The sequence below is a fragment of the Belonocnema kinseyi genome, chromosome 2, assembly GCF_010883055.1.
Source record: "Belonocnema kinseyi isolate 2016_QV_RU_SX_M_011 chromosome 2, B_treatae_v1, whole genome shotgun sequence".
Classification (NCBI taxonomy): Eukaryota; Metazoa; Arthropoda; class Insecta; order Hymenoptera; family Cynipidae; genus Belonocnema; species Belonocnema kinseyi.
This window is the reverse complement of record NC_046658.1, coordinates 69,306,942-69,326,851: the sequence shown is the minus strand read 5'-3', so window position 1 is coordinate 69,326,851 and position 19,910 is coordinate 69,306,942. Positions and strand designations below refer to the sequence as shown.

At 29.3% G+C, this 19,910-nt stretch overlaps 2 protein-coding genes across 2 annotated transcripts; one reads left to right on the top strand and one right to left on the bottom strand.

Annotated features, from left to right (window-relative positions):
- Positions 1-4,858: 4,858 nt before the first annotated feature.
- Positions 4,859-10,472, bottom strand: LOC117167785. Its single transcript, XM_033352967.1, has 3 exons — positions 10,196-10,472; positions 8,117-8,218; positions 4,859-5,749 (listed from the first exon to the last, which is right to left on the bottom strand). Exons 1-3 carry the CDS (start codon positions 10,337-10,339, stop codon positions 5,405-5,407), a joined length of 591 nt encoding a protein of 196 aa, XP_033208858.1. The 5' UTR covers positions 10,340-10,472; the 3' UTR covers positions 4,859-5,404.
- Positions 10,473-12,697: 2,225 nt separating this feature from the next.
- LOC117166884 lies at positions 12,698-18,358 on the top strand. The gene is made up of 3 exons (XM_033351305.1): positions 12,698-12,840; positions 13,451-14,948; positions 15,076-18,358. Exons 1-3 carry the CDS (start codon positions 12,763-12,765, stop codon positions 17,964-17,966), a joined length of 4,467 nt encoding a protein of 1,488 aa, XP_033207196.1. The 5' UTR covers positions 12,698-12,762; the 3' UTR covers positions 17,967-18,358.
- Positions 18,359-19,910: the final 1,552 nt, after the last annotated feature.

Here is a 19,910-nt window from a genome sequence, read left to right as displayed (position 1 = left end):
AAATTGTTTACACATTTTTTTAAGATTAAGAAGTAACTTAAAGTGTAAAACATTAAAAATAAAAAAATGTCTCCTATGGAATATTGAAAATTAAATGAATATGTACTTTATTTAAAACTAAAAAAAGTGTTTTTACCAAGAACTGTGTTATTAAAACTTTTTGGATATTCAAACCCTTTTCAATTTCTCTTATTAGAAATAAATTAAAAATTTTAAAAATTTCAAGTTGTCGATTCAAGTTTCCAAAATTCAACCATTTTATTTTTAATTTCCAACTCAAAGCTTATGAGAGGAAATTTTTAAACAACAGAATTTGTAACTTTTTAATTTGAAATCGTTTAATTTATACATAAATCTTTATTTAGAATTATGATGTATTTTTTGAAATCTTCTAATTAAATATATTTTCCATTTTCAATCATTCATTTTTTTAATTCTTCGGCTAAAAACCGGACAATTAACGATTTTCACAAAAATTGGAAGTTGCAAATGATTCTAAAATATGGTACATTTTTTATTTTTTCTAGTAAAATTCGACAGTTCTTTCTCAGAAGTGTAATAGAATAAAAAAGGAACACATAAGATTTTCCTCTCAGAGCACGCACTATGCTCACAGAACTTGAAATTCTTCATCATTTCCATTTCTAAGTTGGAATAAATGAAACAAACTCAGATGTAAACTATAAATAAAAATAAATTACAGTGAAACTCTTCTATAGTGCCGATTTGGGCTGACGATAAGTGTGAACTAACTCATTATACCCCGCTCCGCTTTTGTTTGTTTACGCCTGAGTGCTCGCCTTAGTGACAACCGCAGACCCCCGCATCCCGCGCAGCACTGGTTGGACCTACCTGCTGCACAGTGTAGATTCTCGTAAGGGCTATAGAAGGCAGGGCTATTGAAGGGGTTCACTGTACTATGAATGTACATATTATATCAATATTTTTTAATTTTATTCCAATGTACATTGAATATGCATAACAAACTCAGTTCTGTATATATGTATATTATATATATAGAATGAGCAATAAATGTCTCATATTATATATTTTATAATTAACATTTGGTATATAAGAAAACGTACTTCATTTTTTTTTCAAGCAATCTGAATTTTTAATTTCCAAAAGAAATTTTATTTCAGAATAATCACCTGACTGTTCAAATTGCATGAAAAGTAATCTATATATCCCTTCAATATTTATATAAATATACAATAGTCGTATAATTACAAGAGTCTTATAAGTGAAATATTCGTAGTATAAGCCATCAGAAGGGCTATGCAATTTTTTACTTTAGATAGAGTCTTTTCATCTCCGAAGAAAAGTTAAATGAACAAGTATAAAAATAAAATTTTTTTTTTAATACAAATTTTTATTCATACTCATTTAACTTTCCAGGATAAAGTATGATACTTAATTTACTTATATGGACGAACATTTTTTCAGCGAAGCGTATACAGAATTTGAGAGAGAATTTAAAGAGATAATTATAAATAGAATGTGTACATATATAACTTGAAGTGTAGCATACATGTTTTTGGACGAATATAATTGTCCATAAGACATATTTATAATATTAAAATGGTGATTAATATCCTTTAATAGATTATTTAATCTAAGCAACATACATTTGCTTAATTGCTTAATTGATATTAATTCATGATTGTAATACACCCTCAAATACTTGTCATGGATATATTTTTTGGGGGTAAGCATTTTTTCTCTGCAATTAATTAAAATAATACTTTAGGATTGATTTCCAATTAGATGCTCTTATTGTAACTTATAATGATAATGTGTTAACATAATCATGTATATTTATACTCTTAAAGATCTATAGTTTACAACAAAATTATGATTGAAAAATTTCAAATTTGGCTGCAATAGCAGTAATAACGAATAAGATTTTAATTAATTATATATATTCATTTTACTACTTTTTTCAAATTTCAGATTGAACAATTTTCTTTAAAAAAAAAGCATTTAAAGATATTATGTAATGGCTATAAAAAACTTCTACTGCTAAATATGAATTTATGTGACTGAATTTTTCTAAGTAAATTTAACAAATTGATAGTACGATAATAAAAAAAAAATATTCTCTCAGAGAATTATTGCACGCGTGAATTTGTTTTATATACTTTATCTAAATGGAAGACTCTATTTTAATGTTTAAATATTACACGGTGTAAAGTATTTCATGCAGACAATATTTCGATTACAGATAGCTTATAATTGAAAACATCCATAAAAGTAGTTTTTACAACTCTATTAATTATCTAGTATCTACGCGGGATTATAATTTTCTGTTGAAATTAAGTATACCATCTGTCGCGAAAATTAAAAATAAAACATATACTATGCATTTAAAAATTTTTTAAACGCAGAATTAAATCACAATTCCTTCTTGTGTTTTCTAAAATTATTATTGACTCATTAATTAAGCATTATTGACTCTTTGGTACACAAATTATAAGCAAAAAGTGTGTGCAAAAATTTCTTTAATAAACTCTACAGAAAAAAGGCCTCACAGTCTCTATGGGATAAAATATAGGGACTAAAGGGTAATTTTTGTCATGCTCATAGGGTACTTTTTCGCACTCAAAAGGAAACAAATTCAAGATAAGGCTATAAGACTTTAAAACAATTCAAGTTAAATTTTAAAAATTAAAATGAATTGAAAAAAGCCTAAAAATAAAAAAATTCTATTGATTTCTGTAAAGTGAATTTAGATGAATTGAAGGTATACGAGAAGAATTCGATGTCATTCATGAAAATGTAAGGTGAAATAAAAAAACTCAAATGAATTGAAAATAATTGAAAAATATGAAAATTTTCATTAAGTTCAGTAAGTTTAAAAAGAGATTAGAAAAATTCAAGGAAATTCAAAGGAATTGGATGAAATGTCTATAAGAATTCAAGGCGAAGTTTAAAGAATTCAAAATCAGATAAATAAAAATGGTTAAAATCTGAAAAAATACATGCAATTAAATAAAATTGAGCAAATTTAGAAGAATTCAGGGTAAATGAAAAAAAGTTTATCAAAATTCATAAGAAATTAAACTGAATTTAAAAAACTATCAAATGAATTCAAAAAAATCATTGAATAGAGTAAGTTTGAAATGAGGTTAGAAAAATTAAAAATAATTTAAAAGAATTTGATGAAATGCCTAAGAATTTAAAGTGAGTTTCAACGACTTTAAGATGAATTAAACAACAAGAAATTTTTAATTTATTAAATTCAATAGAATTGAATGAATTTCGAAGAATTCAAAAGAATTTAAAAGAATTCACTGCAAATTCCAATTGAATTGCAAAAAATATTGGAAAATCTCTCGGCATTCTTAAAATCTTTAAAAATATCCTATAGCCTCACTAGTCCTGTAAGATTCTTCCATATCTTCAGGAATTCTTTAAAACCACATGCAAATTTTTGTAAATCCCTTGAATCTCTTGAAAATGCCTTGGAATCTTTTAAAATGTTCTAAAATATTTAAAATGTTTTAAAATATTTTGAAATCCCTTTAAATTTATTAAAGCTCTTGAAAATGCCAAGTTATTTGAAAAAATAACTTTCAATATTTCACACCATCTGATCATTTTGTTTATTGATGCTCAGTATAAATTGAATAAAAACTTTTTAAACAAATTTTAAAATCCATTGAATTAAGTAGAATTGAGTACATTTAGAAGAATTCAAGTGGATTAAAAAAAGCAAAAGAATTCCAAAGAATGGAAAGAATTGCGGATACATTAATAAGAATTCAGGGTGAATTAAAGAATTCAAATCTTTAAAACCCTACGAAACACCTCACTTCTCGTGCATAAAAATAAAAATACTATAACATTAAAACGCTATAAAATCCCGTGACATTCCATGAAATTTGATGATATTTTATAAAAAACCTTCACGTGAAATCTTTTAAAATATCTTAAAACCTTATAGAGGTCTTTCCTGTAAAATTGTTCTATTTCTGGCGAAATTCTAGAAAATTCTTCATCCGAACACATTTCAAGCGCTTTGAAATCATTAAAATTGAAATTAATAAAAATAATAAAAGAATTTTTTAGAATTTTTTGAAATCCCTTGAAACTTTTGAAAGATCTTGAAAATTCCTTAGAATCTGCAAAAATACCCTAGATTCTTACAATTCTCTTCAGATTATTAAAATCTATTATAAATTTCTCGGAATATTGAAAAATACTCTCAAATATTTCATAATAATTCAAGACAATTTAGAGATAGGTATAGGATATTTTTATAAAGAAACTATCAGAATACTTTACCTTTTTAAAAGAGATATTTTCTTTTAATTTAATAATTTTTATTGAAATATGCTTTAAATATATATTTTTAAATATCCAACAGTTAGATATGTTGGGAGGAAAACTACATAGCATGTAACTTGAAATCGTTCTTCCTTTTTTCGTTGTGTTAGACTTATTTAAACTTAATTACAAATAAACACCACGAGGCTTATATCATACAAATTATATGGACATTCGTGTAACTGCAGTGCAAACTAATAATTTTTTAAAAAAGAAAAGAAAACTTTAATTTAAGTTACTTACTCTTAAATTAAGGTGGAACAAAAACAAACTGAAACAAAAGCTAGAATTTTTTCTGTGAACTCTACAATATATTCAGTATATTCTTCCTATCATAACTTTAATCAATTCATGTAGCTAAATTACTACTTGATCGTAATCAACCTCAGCAAAAACTTGTAGCAAAAATAATTATCATTAAATTTAGAAAGAGTGCAATACAATTTTTTAGGAATTGCTATACTCTAAAGTCTAAACTAAACTAAGCAAGTCATTTGCTGGAACTAGTGCACAAAATAATTTGTTTGTAAATATTAAAAAATATCACTCATTCAATAATTATTGTTCTCGGAATCATGTAAATTGTCTCTGCAGTACTTAATACTTTAAGTAATAAAATACAATATAGCTCAAATCTCATTATTTGGATAGCGAGGTTAAATTTTTTCTCGAATCTTAAAATATGAAAATACGTGTACGTTTAGGATGCAAAGAAAATTTTCAGAAAACAATCTACATTTTTTGTAATTGTTAACTATACAAATTTGCTCTAAACGATTCTAACAATTTGCGCAAATTGCTATAAACGTAACGATATCAGAAATAATTTACTCCTGCGATCATACTGTTTAACTGTGATTATTTTCAAACTTTAATCATTATTCAGGAAAAACTTTCTTGTAAATTGTACACAATATCTGCTAACCAATCTTGTGGCATAAACATTTTTGAATTGGATGTAATATTGGGTAGATTATTATCATTTTAAATCAAACTTTCTTCTGAGCTTTGAATCAATTAGAAATTAATATACGGTAGTTCGCAAAAATTGTATCCACCACATTTCGAATACAATTTACTTCAGAAGTTTCTTCATTTGCTTGGACTGATGTTGCATACTGTATTGGGCATTTTCTGCTTTGTTAATCAAAGAATCCAATTTGTCGATGTGCGATCCTAATTTCTGATTGATCTCAATTTTTCTCTGTAGAAAAGTACCAGGCTTGACACAATCCTCTGGATTCTCAGCATCCTCTGGATTTTCACTCAGCTCCATCGTTTTAATTTCTTTTTTTTTATCTTCAGCTTCCTTTTCTTCTGGACTATTCAACTCTTTAGACTTGCGGGCTTTGTGCTCAGGTGTGCCTGGATGTGATTTTGCACGAACTTTTAACAAAGTGCCCAAACTTCCACAAACTGTCTGTAATCCGAATTTTATGATCAAATCCTATTCTTCATTATGATTAATCATTTCCGCTTGTTCGAACCATGCATTTTTTACGACATGATTATAGATTATTTACGCACAAGGAAGTAAATTTTTCTTAATATTTTATCGACCTTCATTTTTTATCTTTACGAAACAAGTGCCTTCTTTTATTATTTTAAATACTACCTACATGCATTTTTATGAATTAAAATTATTTCGAAAAAATAGTTCATGTTTTCGATTAATTCTTGGAAGGAACCATTACGAAGTGTCTAACTCCGATTTTGAGAAAAATGAAATATGTTGTATAGGAGCATCAAAAACTAAGAGATACGTATTTTTTTCATCTGTGGAAAAACGCTAGAAGGAGTTGAAGTCAAATATTATAATATAATAATATAATAATATTCAAACCTAATCATACAATAACTTAAAATTAATTAATACAGTAACCTCCCACTTATCGCATTACCACTTGTCACGACTTCTCCTACTCGCTTTGATCCCACTAACGACTTTTCAAAAAATGTTGACAATCAATGTAACCTATTCAATAAGTATGGTTTCAATTAATGAATTGCAATATATTCCAGACAAATGAAAATGCAACCTAAATTGTTTTATGTGGAAACACTTACATGCCTATTCAGTCCAGAGTTCTCAAATTTTTAATTTTTTTCGGAATAAAGTTTTTAATAAACCATAAAGATTTTAGGTTTAGTATGTACATTTAACATAATAACCTCTTAATGTTCTCTGATACTTGTTTTCTCAACTGTCAAATTGTGACATTAACATTATTGAATAGATTCGATTTTCTAAACCAATCAGATATTAGGGTGAAGCGCAAGGGGAGAAAGTTTTATGTTGTGGAGAACTCACTTAACGCGAAACCCCAGTCCCAGACTTTCGCGATAAGTGGGATTGTACTGTACCATTAAAGGCATTAAATGTTATTTTGTGTAATAATATTAAATTGTTGCCCCCGAGCCCAATCGAAGAGAGACTCTCACAAAGAGAAAAGAAAAATAGTATATTCCAAATCTATTGAAAAATATTTACCGGTGTAAACTGCCCCCAAATATAATTACAATTCTAAAACAAATGTTAAAAAAACTAAATTCAAGCCGAGACATTTAAAAAAATGTATTTTATGCATCTGCACGAAAATAAGTTTACGTGTTTTGCGATTTCCGAAAAAATTATATTTCAGGGGGTAACATTCTTACGAACAAATATAATAAACATCGTTAAGCGTTGTTCAATCTCCCCTCATAAAATTGAATGGTTCAACTAAAAAGTCTATAAATGTTACATTATTGCAAACTGAAAAGTAATTAATTAGTTTTGTTCGTAAATACTGCATATGACATCAAAAGTATGTATGGACAAAACTTATGTTTGTACAGATGTATTAACTATACTATATAATTTTCTATTTTTTGGCTTGAATATCGATTTCTTTCACCATTTTTTCTATAATTCAATTACATTTGGGGGTAGCTTACCAATGTAAACATTTTTCAACAGATTTGGTCAATGATATTCTTCTTTCCACATTGTGAGAGGCCCTCTCCAATTGTTTTTGCTGACAACAATTTCATATTATGACACACAATAACATTAAATGCGCTTAAATATGATTTTTCCGGAAATCGAAGGAATGTAAACTTACTTTCCTGTAGATGTATTAAATCCATATTTTAAATTTTTTCGCTTGACTTTAGGTATATTGGGCCATTTTTTTGTTTGATTGTAAGCATTTTTGGGAATGATTAACCCCTATGCATTTTTTTTTATCAAATTGAGGAAAATATAATGTTTATTGTAAATTAAACAATCCAATCGTTACGTGACACTCCCGTTCTTGAAGATACAAAAATGTGTGTCTTATTTTTTTATGCACGACAAGTTATTTCAGTTTCATCAAAATCGGAGGTAGATATTTAGTCAATTTTGGAATTTAATCTGTTTAAATTGTAATGCTTTGAAAACTTAAAATAATTAAAAATTTGAACAATTAATTTTAAAAACCTAATTAGGTACAATAACATTTTTTTTCAATTAAAGAATACCTTAAGTTTGTATTTGATAAATTTCAATAGGTTTAAATTTGTAATTGTTCAATTTTAAACGCAACTGTTTGTAAAATTAAAGATTAATCAATTTCTACTGCTCTCTTATTTAACTGTTAAATTTTTGAACGCTTTCAATAAAAACTTGTTTTATTTTCAATGTCTCTCACTTAAATTTAGTCAACTGTTGGATCTTGTAAATCAAAAAGTTATAAAGTGATTCCCCTTTTAAATTCGTCTCTTTTTTTCTTATTCTATGTATCTTACTTAATTTTTACATTACCTTAAACCTGTTGAGTTTTTTCTGCGTGGCAGTTAATATACTATTTAATTCGTCCAATCCACCACCGACACGTTTCATATTTTCACCCGTTTGTTCCAAATCCTAATTAAGAGAATATCGAAAGGTAAAAAGGATTTGTTTGCTTTGCCACTAATATAATTTACCTATATAATTATATTGAAACCAATTTGATATTTGAATAGTTTATTATAGTTTATAAAAATGTAAAAATGTTTATAAGGGTCCGTGCAAGTTATTAAAAGATGTTGGAGTTGTCGGGGGGGGGGGGGGGGGGGGGGGGGGGGGGGGTAGTTCAACGATTATTTCTACATATAATATACATACAATATAATAAACGTGAAATCTTAACGAATTAAGTTTTCAAAAATATTAAATATCAAATATCAAAAATATGGAATGGAAAATTAACTTTATTTTCTCAGAAACATTTGCAATTTTTTAACCTTATATTTTCAAAGTATTACAAATTACATTTAATGTTTGTTTAAACTACAAGTCTATTTTCACTTAAATGCGAACAGAATTGGTCGAACCTAGGATAGAACCCAACAAGAAAATCTCTCTCTTTTTGGTCGAAAGTTCAGTCTTTTCAGTCGAAAAAATCTAGAATTAAATTGTTGGTTAAGAATTCATCTTTCTTGCTTAAAATTTAATTATTTGTTTAAAAATGGAAAATTTTGATTTAAAGTTGTGGCTGTTCATTAAAAATTAATCTTGTTCTATTGAAAATAAACTTTTTTGTTAAAAATTTACATATTCATTTTAAAAAATTCATTTATTATGTAGAAAATTCGTATTTTCAATTCGGAAATTAAACAATTTGGTTAAAAGTTAAACTTTTTCGTCGAATTTTGAACTGCCATGACAAAATTGATTTTTAAATTGAAAATTCATCATTTCAGTTAAAAATTAATTTTTTTAGTTGCAAATTTAACTATTTTTCTTTAATTTTTTTTTTTTGAAAAATAAATTTTTTGTAGCTAAACATTTAACTATTCCATTCATGGTTGAAAATTCATCATTTTAGTTAAAAATTTATTTCTTTAGTCGAAAATTTAACTATTTTGTTCAAAATTATTTTTTTTTATCTGGAAAATTAATTTTTTTATCGCAAAACTTCAATATGCCATTTTTGTTTGAAATTGTATGCATTTTCCTGAAAATTCACCTTTTTAAGTATAAAATCTATGTGCAGTGAAACTCTTCTATAGCGTCGATTTTGGGGCTGACGGTGGGTGGGAACTAACTCATTATACCCCGCCAAGCTTTCGTTTGCTCACGCTTGAGTGCTCGCCTGAGTGACAACCGCATACCCCGCGCAGCTACTGTTATACCTATCTGCGGAGCGGCGTCGATTCTCGGAAGGGCTATTGAAGGGTTTCACTGTATTTGTATAAGAATGCAACTGTTTTTTTTAAATTAATCGGTTTTAATTAAAGGTTAAACTATTTTTTGGAAAATTCGTCTTTACATTTTTTGTTAAAAATTATTCTTTTTATGTTGAAAATTTAACTATTTGGTTGAAAGTTAAACTTCTTCATTAACAATTTTTTTTGCGGTTGAAAATGAACTATTTCGTTGAAAAATTCCTTTTTTTTTATTAAATTAACCTTTTTGGCTGAAAATTTGTCTTTTATAGCAGAAAAGAATAATCTTCGTAGATGAAAATTTATCTTTTTTTTGTGTTGAAAATTCAACTTCTTGGTTAAAAGGCTTAGTCAATTAATAAAAAACAGTAAGAGTTTACCAACTCTCCTACCCTCAAATCGTTTTACATTATTTTTGGATGACCCCTAAATCAATTCACGTGAAAAATTTAGCCGGCAAAAATTACTTAATATAGGGAGGGGGCTAAACTTTCTGACCGAAATAAAGGGAGGTACACAGTTCAAAATTCAAAAAAAAAAAAACTGTACGTAATTTATGCACGGTCCCTAAGTATATCATTTGAAAAATGAAATCTTAACTCTCATTCATCCCACAATTTTTTCATTGGTAACCAAAATAAGTATATTATTTTTTTTATAATAGAGAAATATTTTTATTGTAAAAATATACTTGGGCTTTAGCATCATCTTGGGCTTCTTGTTCCTCTATTTCTTTCTTTCGAGCAGCTTCACTCTTGGCCCATTCATCCTCAGTAGGGGCTGATAAACCAAGCAATTCTGCCCTCTGACAAGCATATTTATAATCGTCAGACATATCACTTAAATCTTTTAGGCACAAGTTTCTAAAAAAAACTTGCGTTTTTCTTAAACACTAGAATTTGTAAATTTTCACTTAAATTATTTTATGTCACGCTTCCCTTCATGAATTTCTTGGAATCACAAGTTAACGATACTACCCTACAATTTCAAGGGAATCCATATTGAAGCTGCTTTTGCGCAGACTCGACTTAAAAATAGTAAACGTATTTACGTCTTGATTCAGGACAATAATCCCCTTAATCGAGCTGATTTGGTGGAATTTATAAGATTTCTGACACAGATCAAATGGAATGAAGAAATGTAGTCGATAAATTAAAATTTGAAGGATCAATAAAAGGATTTTCGACAAAGTTTCTACTTCACAATATAAAAAGTATTTGCTGAAGTCAATCATAAGGAATTGGTCTGTCTCATTTTTCTTATAAACGATTCATTTTAGCAAAAATATTGACATGGCTCAAAATATTTTAATTTTAAGATCTAGAGTTTTAAGGGTTGATTTCTTCTTAAAATTCATACGAAAACTGCCATGGAACAAAAGAGGCCTTATTGTCACCCCTACTTTAAAATTAAAAACTAAAATTAAGATTCAAATTAATTGGAAGCTTTCAAATAAATTTTAAAAAATTTTAATTAGATTTTAATCAAATAATCACAAGCCTTCAATTTAAATGGAACTTATACAATTTTTAAAGTAACACATTTAAAAAAGATGTTGATATGATATCATTTTAATTCCAAATATAATTAAATTGTAAATCTAAATTTACTTTCTAAAGTTTAGGCTCTAAGTTTGAAAAAAATATTCCGAATCTATTTAAAATCATCTGTAATCGCTGAATCTCTAGGAGAAAAAGTATGTTTCTTTTAGAGAAAATTATGCGCTACGTAATTTCCGAATTTCGAAAAAAAAATTTTTTACGAAGTCGAGCATATTCAAATTTTGTGTTTGGTTTCTCAAAAAAATCCATATTTTTTCTTTAAACCCCCATAACCTTGGACCTAATGGAGATATTAAATTTTCGGATTTTGAAAATATTAAAAGTCGATTTTCTCAAAAAATCCACACTTGTGTGTTTTCTAATTTATGTTCAAATTTGTAATTTCATAAGGAAGATGTCTTGTGATTTTTATGCGGGCTAAATAACTTTTGTGATCACGAGAGTTTTTTCCATAAAATTGTATTTTCTCATTTATCTCGTAACCGATGGTAGATGCAAAAAATATTGAATTAAAAGTTTGCACGCCTAAAAAACTTCGATGAAAAATGTATTTTACACTTCTTTAATATATTGCATTTTTTACGAGAAAAAGTCGAAAATTAGGAAAAAAATGCTCTCGTCCTAAAAAATTGTTTAGCCCACATTCAGCTGATAGGATGCCTTTCATGTATTATATTAGCAAAAACTTGTTTAAATATTGGCTAGAATAAAAAAAGTTTGGGTTTTCTAGAAAATATTCTTATTCATGCTTTCGAAATTCGAAGATGAAAATAAAAAGTATTTTCTGAAGAATCCCATCTCTTTTATTTTCCCCAATATTATTCTTTTACAGTTTTTGCTTATATAAGGAAGGGATTCGCAACTTTAAGTTGCGATCTAAACCATTTTTTAGGCTATAGATATATTTTTTAATAGTTTTACAGAAATTACATGTAGTTTTTACAAGGGGTTCTCCGTAAAATTTTAGAGAATTAGTGTAGGATGATTTCTCATGAATTTCTATAAAATCCCAAAGGAATTTTATTTATATTATATTAAAAAAATGTTCCATATTCACAAATTCCTATGGAATATTCCCTAAAAATCCTTTGGAGTACAAATTTAAATTAATAAATAGGATTAGTTAATTAGTTAGAAAGTCGACCTTCTGTCATGTTTGAAGCACACATCTTAAAACTTTTTTTTAAGTTTCACGCTTAGAATAAATAATATAATTAATAATTGAAAAATAAGAAGTAACTTAAAATTGTATTTGGTACTTATTTATTCAATAACACAAGTGAGTACAGCATTTTCAATTATTGTTCATTGACTTTCGAAATATTTTACACTTATTTAGAACTGAACTTTAATCTCAAATGATTTTTGCTGACAAGGCAATAAGGATGATCACATACATTGATTTGAAATCGGACCGCTTTAATATTCCATAAAACACAATCTGACTATTATTCGAGGATTGAAGTTGCACTGAATCGTCTATAGTCATTCATAATTAATTCCAATTCTCATCGATCGCTCCTTTACCTGTGAATTTGATTCCATACAGACGAATGGATGCATGAAATTTTAACGATACAATATAAGATTATAAAATCTGGTGCTAGTCGCTCGGGTTTCATTGCTCGTCAGAGCAGTCAGTCATTTAATTTCCAAGGCACATATTGTGTTTCAGAAACAAATATCGTTATTGAAAATGTTAACTAGAAAAAAATTTCTCCTTAGTCGTGTGTTTTTTTCGTTGATTGCCTTTCTCTTTATCAACGGTGCCACGGTAAGTAAATACTAACTCTTAAATAATTTACTTCCATTAAGGAAAAAAGCAGCATTGATAAACTCATAACGGAAGAATTGAAAGCTACACAGATCAGAGAAAAATTGGTCAAACTTAATTTGTTTTTATCAAGTAAAGAGCCAATTTCCATTGACCAACAATTCACAACATTGTTTGCCAATTTTGATGCTTCACTATTAAGAGTATATATGAATTTAATGACAATTGCTTTCATTTCGAATAGCTTATCAATTCTTTCCCGATGCGTGGCGAAATTTTAATTTCACTATGCAATAAACTTGAACGGGTTAGTACCACAATTATTGGAATTGATAATAAAACACCTAAAGTTTTACTCGTGGATACCATTCTGCTAAATCTGAAGGTAGACACATGATTTTGTGAATTATATTACAGCTTTACCGTAGCCACACCTTCAGTAATTATAAAAGCTTAAAAATTGTACATATTGCTTTCAAGTGATTTATTAGCTTTTGATTATTTATTTTTATAATGGGGATATCGTTTCTGCACATGTTTCATGAATATGACAATATAAAATAAAAATGTAAAATAAATGGAATTACTAATTTTGTTGTCCTTATTTCAGGCCATTAACTACGCTTTCAGACAAGACGTCCTTCCAAAAAATGTCACACAAGCAGATGCGCGAACAACTCGTCAGATTTTGGAAGTGGCAACCAAAATTAAAAAATTAAAAAAAAGATACACATTGCAAGAAGGAACGGAACATTTATTACAATTTGGAGCATTGTTCAGAACTCAAATTTTAGACACATTTGGATACTTGGTTTACGACCGTTACGATGATTTCTCTATTTCTCAAATGGAAGCCCTATATAGAGTTTATCACGAAACTTTGGAAAGAAAATACAATATTTTCGACATTGTTACCAGCTTTTTTGAAAGTGCGGACATCCGACCAACCAAAGTTTGTCAATCCATCAACAAAAATGTTCACACTTGTTTGAAAGAAAGCTCACAATTGTGTATGAGTATTAGAAAGCATAACAAACGACGCCTGATAAATCTTAACTACACTCCCCAAATTTATCAACTAGCAAAGATTCAACATCACTTTCCTTATGGTTTCTCTTTAAATATTATCCTGAAACATCTTCAAAATGATACCCTAAAGTTTACTCCATCTTTATTATCTGGGCTGTTGCACAATATTCAGTATGATAGTTTTGACGATGAAGTGAGAACCGCAGAAAGAGAGCTGATTTTGTACCTCATAAAGTATTCCAAAATTTCTAAAGATTCAATATTGATGACTAAGGAAGACATACAGAATCAAACAACTGTAAGTGGGTTGTTGAAGACGTATCTTAAAACCGCATCAGTTGAATTTAAAAGTCCTGCGAATTTCCATGCACAAATTTTGGCAGAACATGTAGTTAGAGAAGTGGAAGCAATTAGTCAAAACATTGAGCTACTTGGTGCTGTTTATGAAAACAATACTATAAATTTAAAGTATCTTTTCAATTTGGTGTTGCCTCCAGATGTTATAGATAAGGACCTCTCTGAGGCTAAAGAATATCTTTTAGGTAAGGTAGATGAACTTCAAGTTGTATCAAAATATTTGAGGATTGAGAAGTATCAGCAAGCTGGACCAGATCAATTGTTAATGGAAATCTTAGGACAAATGAGGGACATTCATTTTGCTGTAGACATTGTCAGTGCTCTCCATACACATGCAAGGTTTTGGCACAGAAATCGTGCTATTGAAGGTCTGAATGAACTACTTGATCTTTTTTCTTCTTATGAGAATTTAAGAAAAATAAAAGACTATGAAGAGATGATGAAGACTATGGATCAAATTAAGAGTCGGTTGTGGGACTCGAAAAATGTCACGATTGAAATTTATTGTTCCAACCCGAGAGCCTGCCTTCAAATCGGATTGCAGATCGTGATGAAATGTGAATTTATTGACGAGGAAACGAAAAATTTGATCAAAAAGTTTGGTGATAAAGTTACAGTTAAAGGATCTCCTGCTAAAGAAGAGTGTCATTTGAGAGAGATTCAGCTTGCCGAATGTAGTAATGAATCTGTGGAGGTCAACCCGGAAATGGAGGAATCTCCTGGTGATTGACTAATAATTTATTATTTTGTTGTTAGGATAGTTTGATATAGCATGTATTGAGTTTGATTGTCTTCCTTATTATGAGTTGAGGGATACATTATTTCTAATAACATTTCTGGTACTTTTAGGAACATCCGGAGAACCGAAGACAGAATACCCTCCAAACATCAAACAGATTATGGATAAACATGACAATAAAACTACGACATTATTCGATCAAGCGGAACCATCTTCTGAAACGCCAGATATTTTAACTTCAATAGCTTCTGAAGAAATAACCATAGCAGAAACATCAACTAAACTAGGAGATAAAACAACAACAGAAAAGATGATGAGACAAACCGAAACTAATACTGAATCTGAAGTAAATACAGAAATAGGGATTAACATATCAACAATTTTATCAAAAACAGCAGAATTAACAACCATTGATAACGCAGTAGTAAATTCAAAGACTACAGAATTTTCAACATCAGAATGTAGCGGTTCAGAGGAATGTCCCAGTGAATGTAGTAATCAGGATTGTTCTTCACTAGAATGCTCAGGTAATGACTGCTCAACATCTGAGAAGACTTCTACAGGCAACGGAGTTTGCGAAGGGAAAGATTGTCCAGATAAAGAAGAAGAAGGTGACTGTAAAGGAAAGGATTGTACCGATAGAGTTGGAGAGGGTGATTGCAAAGGAAGGGATTGTCCAGATAAAGAAGGAGAAGGCGATTGCAGAGGAAAATATTGTACGGATAAAGAAGACAAAAGTGATTGCAAAGGACAGGATTGTCCAGATAAAGAAGAAGAAGGTGGATGTGAAGGAACAGATTGTTCAGATGATGAGGAAGATGGTGATTGCAAAGGAAAGGATTGTCCAGATAACGAAAAAGATGGTGATTGCAAAGGGAAGGATTGCTCAGATAAAGAAGGAGAAGGTGGCTGTGAAGGAACAGATTGTTCAGAAGATCAGGAAGAAGGTGATTGCAGAGGAAAGGATTGCCCAAATAAAGAAGAAAAAAGTGATTGCAAAGGAAAAGATTGCTCAGATACCGAAGGTGGCTGTGAAGAAACAGATTGTTCAGATGATGGGGAAGAGGGTGATTGCAAAGGAAAGGATTGCCCAGATAAAGAAAGAGGTGATTGTGATGGAACAGATTGCCCAGATAAAGAAGAAGAAGGAGACTGTAAAGGAAAGGATTGTCCAGATAGAGTTGGAAAAGGTGATTGCAAAGGAAGGGATTGTCCAGATCAAGAACGAGAAGTTGACTGTAGAGGAAAGGATTGTCCAGATAAAGAAGAGGGTGTTTGCGAAGGACAAGACTGTCTGCATGAAGAAGGAGAAAGTGATTGTAAAGGATCTGATTGTCCTACAAGAAAAGAAAACGATGATTGTAGAGAAAATGATTGTTCTGATGAAGAAAATACAACTAATTGCTCTGGAACTGATTGTCTAAATAAAGAAGAAAAAAATGAGGATTCAAAAACAGATTGTAAAGATTCTAATTGTCTGCAGGAAGAAACAGAAGCACCCTGCACAGACCCAGGGTGTGCAAAATCAGATTGTAAAGGAAAAAACTGCTCTCCAGCTTCAGAGCAAAAATGTTCAGGGGATGATTGCCTCGATGGTTCTAAAAATAAAACAGTATTTTGTGACAACACAGATCCTCAGCACCAAAGAAAAAAAGAGCGATTGCAGAAAATGCGCCAACTTGGTCTTTTCCCATTAGTTACATCCAAATATAAAGAAGTTGATTCGGAGGTCTCGCAAAATGAAGATTATAGTTCAAGCGATGAAGTTGAAGCTACAGGATTCGATAAGGTAAATCGTGTTCGTGCAAATGCAAGTTCTGAACGACGAATTCATAAAGTATCAAAATCAGAAACAGAATCAAAAGAAATTAGATCACAAGGCGAAAAAGAAAAAAATTCTAAAAAATATATTTATTTTTCTACAGAAAAGTCGGGGAAAATGAACAAAGCCCTTCGCTCTCAGCAGAATATTTATACAAATAATCACGAAAATCAAGAAAGGGGAAGAAAAAAGATGAAAAAAAGTGGGACAGACAATTTGAAGAAGAATGTGAAAAAGAAAACAAAAATCAAGATTGTGAAGAAAAATAGTAATCATAGTCATTCAAATGAACAACATTCAAAACTTTCTGATCAAGAAGATAGCCCTGGAAATATTTCTTCTGATAAATTAGAGGTTGAAAAGAAAACGAAACGAATTAAAGATAGAAAAAATTCGAAGAAAAACGATAAAGAGGAAGATTTAGAAGTTACTGAATCAAATAAATACAATCTGGGAGAATTACTTTCCAGTAATTTTAATTCAGATCAAAATAAAAAGCAACAAGAATCTTCCAAAAAGTCAGATTTAGAGGTTACTGAGTCAACTAAAGTGAATGATCTTTCAGAAATTTCTTCTGATGTTTCAAATACAGAAAAGAAAAAATATTCAAGTCAAAAAGATAGAAATATTTTTTATGAAGATCTGAATTCAGAAGAAGAAGCAAAGAAAATGGGGAAAGGTCTGACAAAATTGACAAAGCACAGGAATGGAAAAAAGGATATATTGGAAGATAAAGTTATATTGAAAAATAATGTTCAATTAAAAAATGATAATTTATCATCTAATAAAGATTCACTGAAAAGGGAAGATTTTCCAAAAATTTCCTATGGAAAGCACCAGCCTAAAAATTCTTATAGAAGATCAAATATTAATTTTCCCCTTGATGCTGATGACGCCCCTCTTGTTTATCAAACTCAAAAGCCAAACTTTAAGACTGTCCAGCGTTCTTATTTTGCTGATTTACTTAATAAAGATAATAATAATGCACGACCTGAAAATCGTATGTTCGCAGATCATACTTTTGGTGATCAAGACAAAATTGATAACAATAGGGCAATTTTTTATCCAAAGAGTCAGGAACCAATTGACCAAGAAGATGTACTTGATGACAAAGCCTACTACACAGACATTGACGATTCCTCCGATTCAAGATCAAAGTGGCTATCTTGGTTTCAGTAAAAATGGAAGATTAAGTTATTTGTAATAATCAGCATTGAAAACAATAAAAGCATCTTAGGCATATATTTTTGTATATATTTCTATATGTAGTTCAATTATATGTCTTTGTCACAACGATTCTTTACGAAAACTTATATTCGGAGGCATCAATTTTTTGTAAACAATTTGAAGTATGTTCATGAATAAATGTAAATTTTAATTTTTTTATGAGTAAGAGCCCAAAAACGTTCCTTAGGTAGCTAGCTGTTTACAATGAAATTAGAAATAATATTTCGTTTACTTTGTTGGAAAAAGTTTCGAAAACAACACATATTATATGTTCGCTTTTGTTCAAACTTCGTAAGCCGACTTATTTGTATACGCTGATTACGAATAATATAACCATAAAATGAGCGGTTTTTTTCTTTTCCGAACTTTATCTAAAAATATTTAAAAAATATTCAATGAAGCTCTACCAGCCCACAAAATATGATCCAAATCTGCGTACCTCGTTCCCCAAACTCTCCTTATCAGAAATCCATTAATAAGCATAATCAATCGTTTTTTAAACTGTGTTATCGATGGTTACATTGAAATGAAAAAAGTCAATCTCGAGTGACATAGTCATTTGTAGTGTTTCATTAAACGAAACGCGACAGAAAAGTAATTAAAAATAGATTTCGCTTTAACCATAGGAAACTGAAAGAAATTAATTTTAAAATCCCGGATGTTTTATTGGCCGCAGCGAATGGCCTTTATTTCAAGCTTCGTTTGACTTTCCAGTCATCAATAAGGATATTCGTAAAGCGTCTTTTTAAGTGTGTACAAGAAAGCGGTATGCAATTAATTCAAAAAGCGAATTCATAAATAAATTCTCTTTAGCTTCGTTTTTCTTTTATGGTGCAAATTAATAGAAGATTTTTTGGTTTCGATTTTTTTTCAAATTTCTGGATAATTCTTGTGCGAAATTGTCTATGATTCGAGAACTAAGGACAGAGTGAAGACCGTATAAAGACGTCAATGGAATATAATTACTTTTTAAAGGCATATGAAACTCGCAGCAAATAAATTGTATCATGACGTTGAACTTTACCTCTCCTCGAATGTACTAGAATCCATATTTATTACATACAAAAAATCGATAATTGCGGTTCACCCGCATGTAATTTATACGCAAATCGTCGTTCCTTTTATTCAATACGCGTTGGCCCGCGTTTCAGACTTTATTTCCCTTCCAATTTTTACGTCAATGTGACTAAGAATCTATTGTATTTACTTAAATGAATATTGCGCCTGCTACAGGGACGTGGTGAAAAAATAAAATATCACAAAAGCTTAATTGTTTTTCTTAGTTTCTATGGCAGGACTTATTTTAAGAAACTTGTAATGCAACCTGACTTCCTGAACAATTTCCTTGTTTCAGAATATAAAATTCAAAAATTAAATTAACTAGAATGAAAACCCTAAAGAAAGACAATCTCCAAATGAGAATAACTTCAAATTTTCTTTTCTTTTAAATAAAAAGTCATTAAAATTGAATAAACTCAAACTCCAAGCGTTAAAAAATGAATAATTCATTATTTTAAATGCATAGAGTTGTATTATATCAAATTATAAACTTTTATTAATATTGTGTACTTTGTATATGGAAACTTGAAAGATTAAACCGTTACCAATTTTATGCCCACAAAACTCAACAATTACGAAAAAAATATCAAAACTATACAATCATAAATTGTTCACATGTCCAATTGAACATTTAAAATAATAATATTTTTAAATTTTAAACCTTTTTAAATTTGCTGTCTTGAAAATAATTAAACCATTTTAGAAAATGGCATTCAAAACTATATTTATTTTCAAAGTTTCTAAGTTCAAAATTAGAAACTGAGATTTTATATCGAAACATTTTATTGCGAAAGAAAAATATTCGAAGGAGGCGTAGAGCAAGCAGTGAGACGAAAG

What these genes read in the sequence shown, in the direction of transcription:
- LOC117166884 (XM_033351305.1), top strand. Translation starts at nt 12,763, where the DNA reads ATGTTAACTAGAAAAAAATTTCTCCTTAGTCGTGTGTTTTTTTCGTTG. An exon ending in TCTTTATCAACGGTGCCACG is followed by an intron (nt 12,841 to 13,450) that starts GTAAGTAAATAC and finishes TCCTTATTTCAG; the next exon opens with GCCATTAACTACGCTTTCAG. An exon ending in GGAAATGGAGGAATCTCCTG is followed by an intron (nt 14,949 to 15,075) that starts GTGATTGACTAA and finishes TGGTACTTTTAG; the next exon opens with GAACATCCGGAGAACCGAAG.
- LOC117167785 (XM_033352967.1), bottom strand. Translation starts at nt 10,339, where the DNA reads ATGTCTGACGATTATAAATATGCTTGTCAGAGGGCAGAATTGCTTGGT. An exon ending in AAGATGATGCTAAAGCCCAA is followed by an intron (nt 8,219 to 10,195) that starts GTATATTTTTAC and finishes TCTCTTAATTAG; the next exon opens with GATTTGGAACAAACGGGTGA. An exon ending in AAAAACTCAACAGGTTTAAG is followed by an intron (nt 5,750 to 8,116) that starts GTAATGTAAAAA and finishes TTCGGATTACAG; the next exon opens with ACAGTTTGTGGAAGTTTGGG.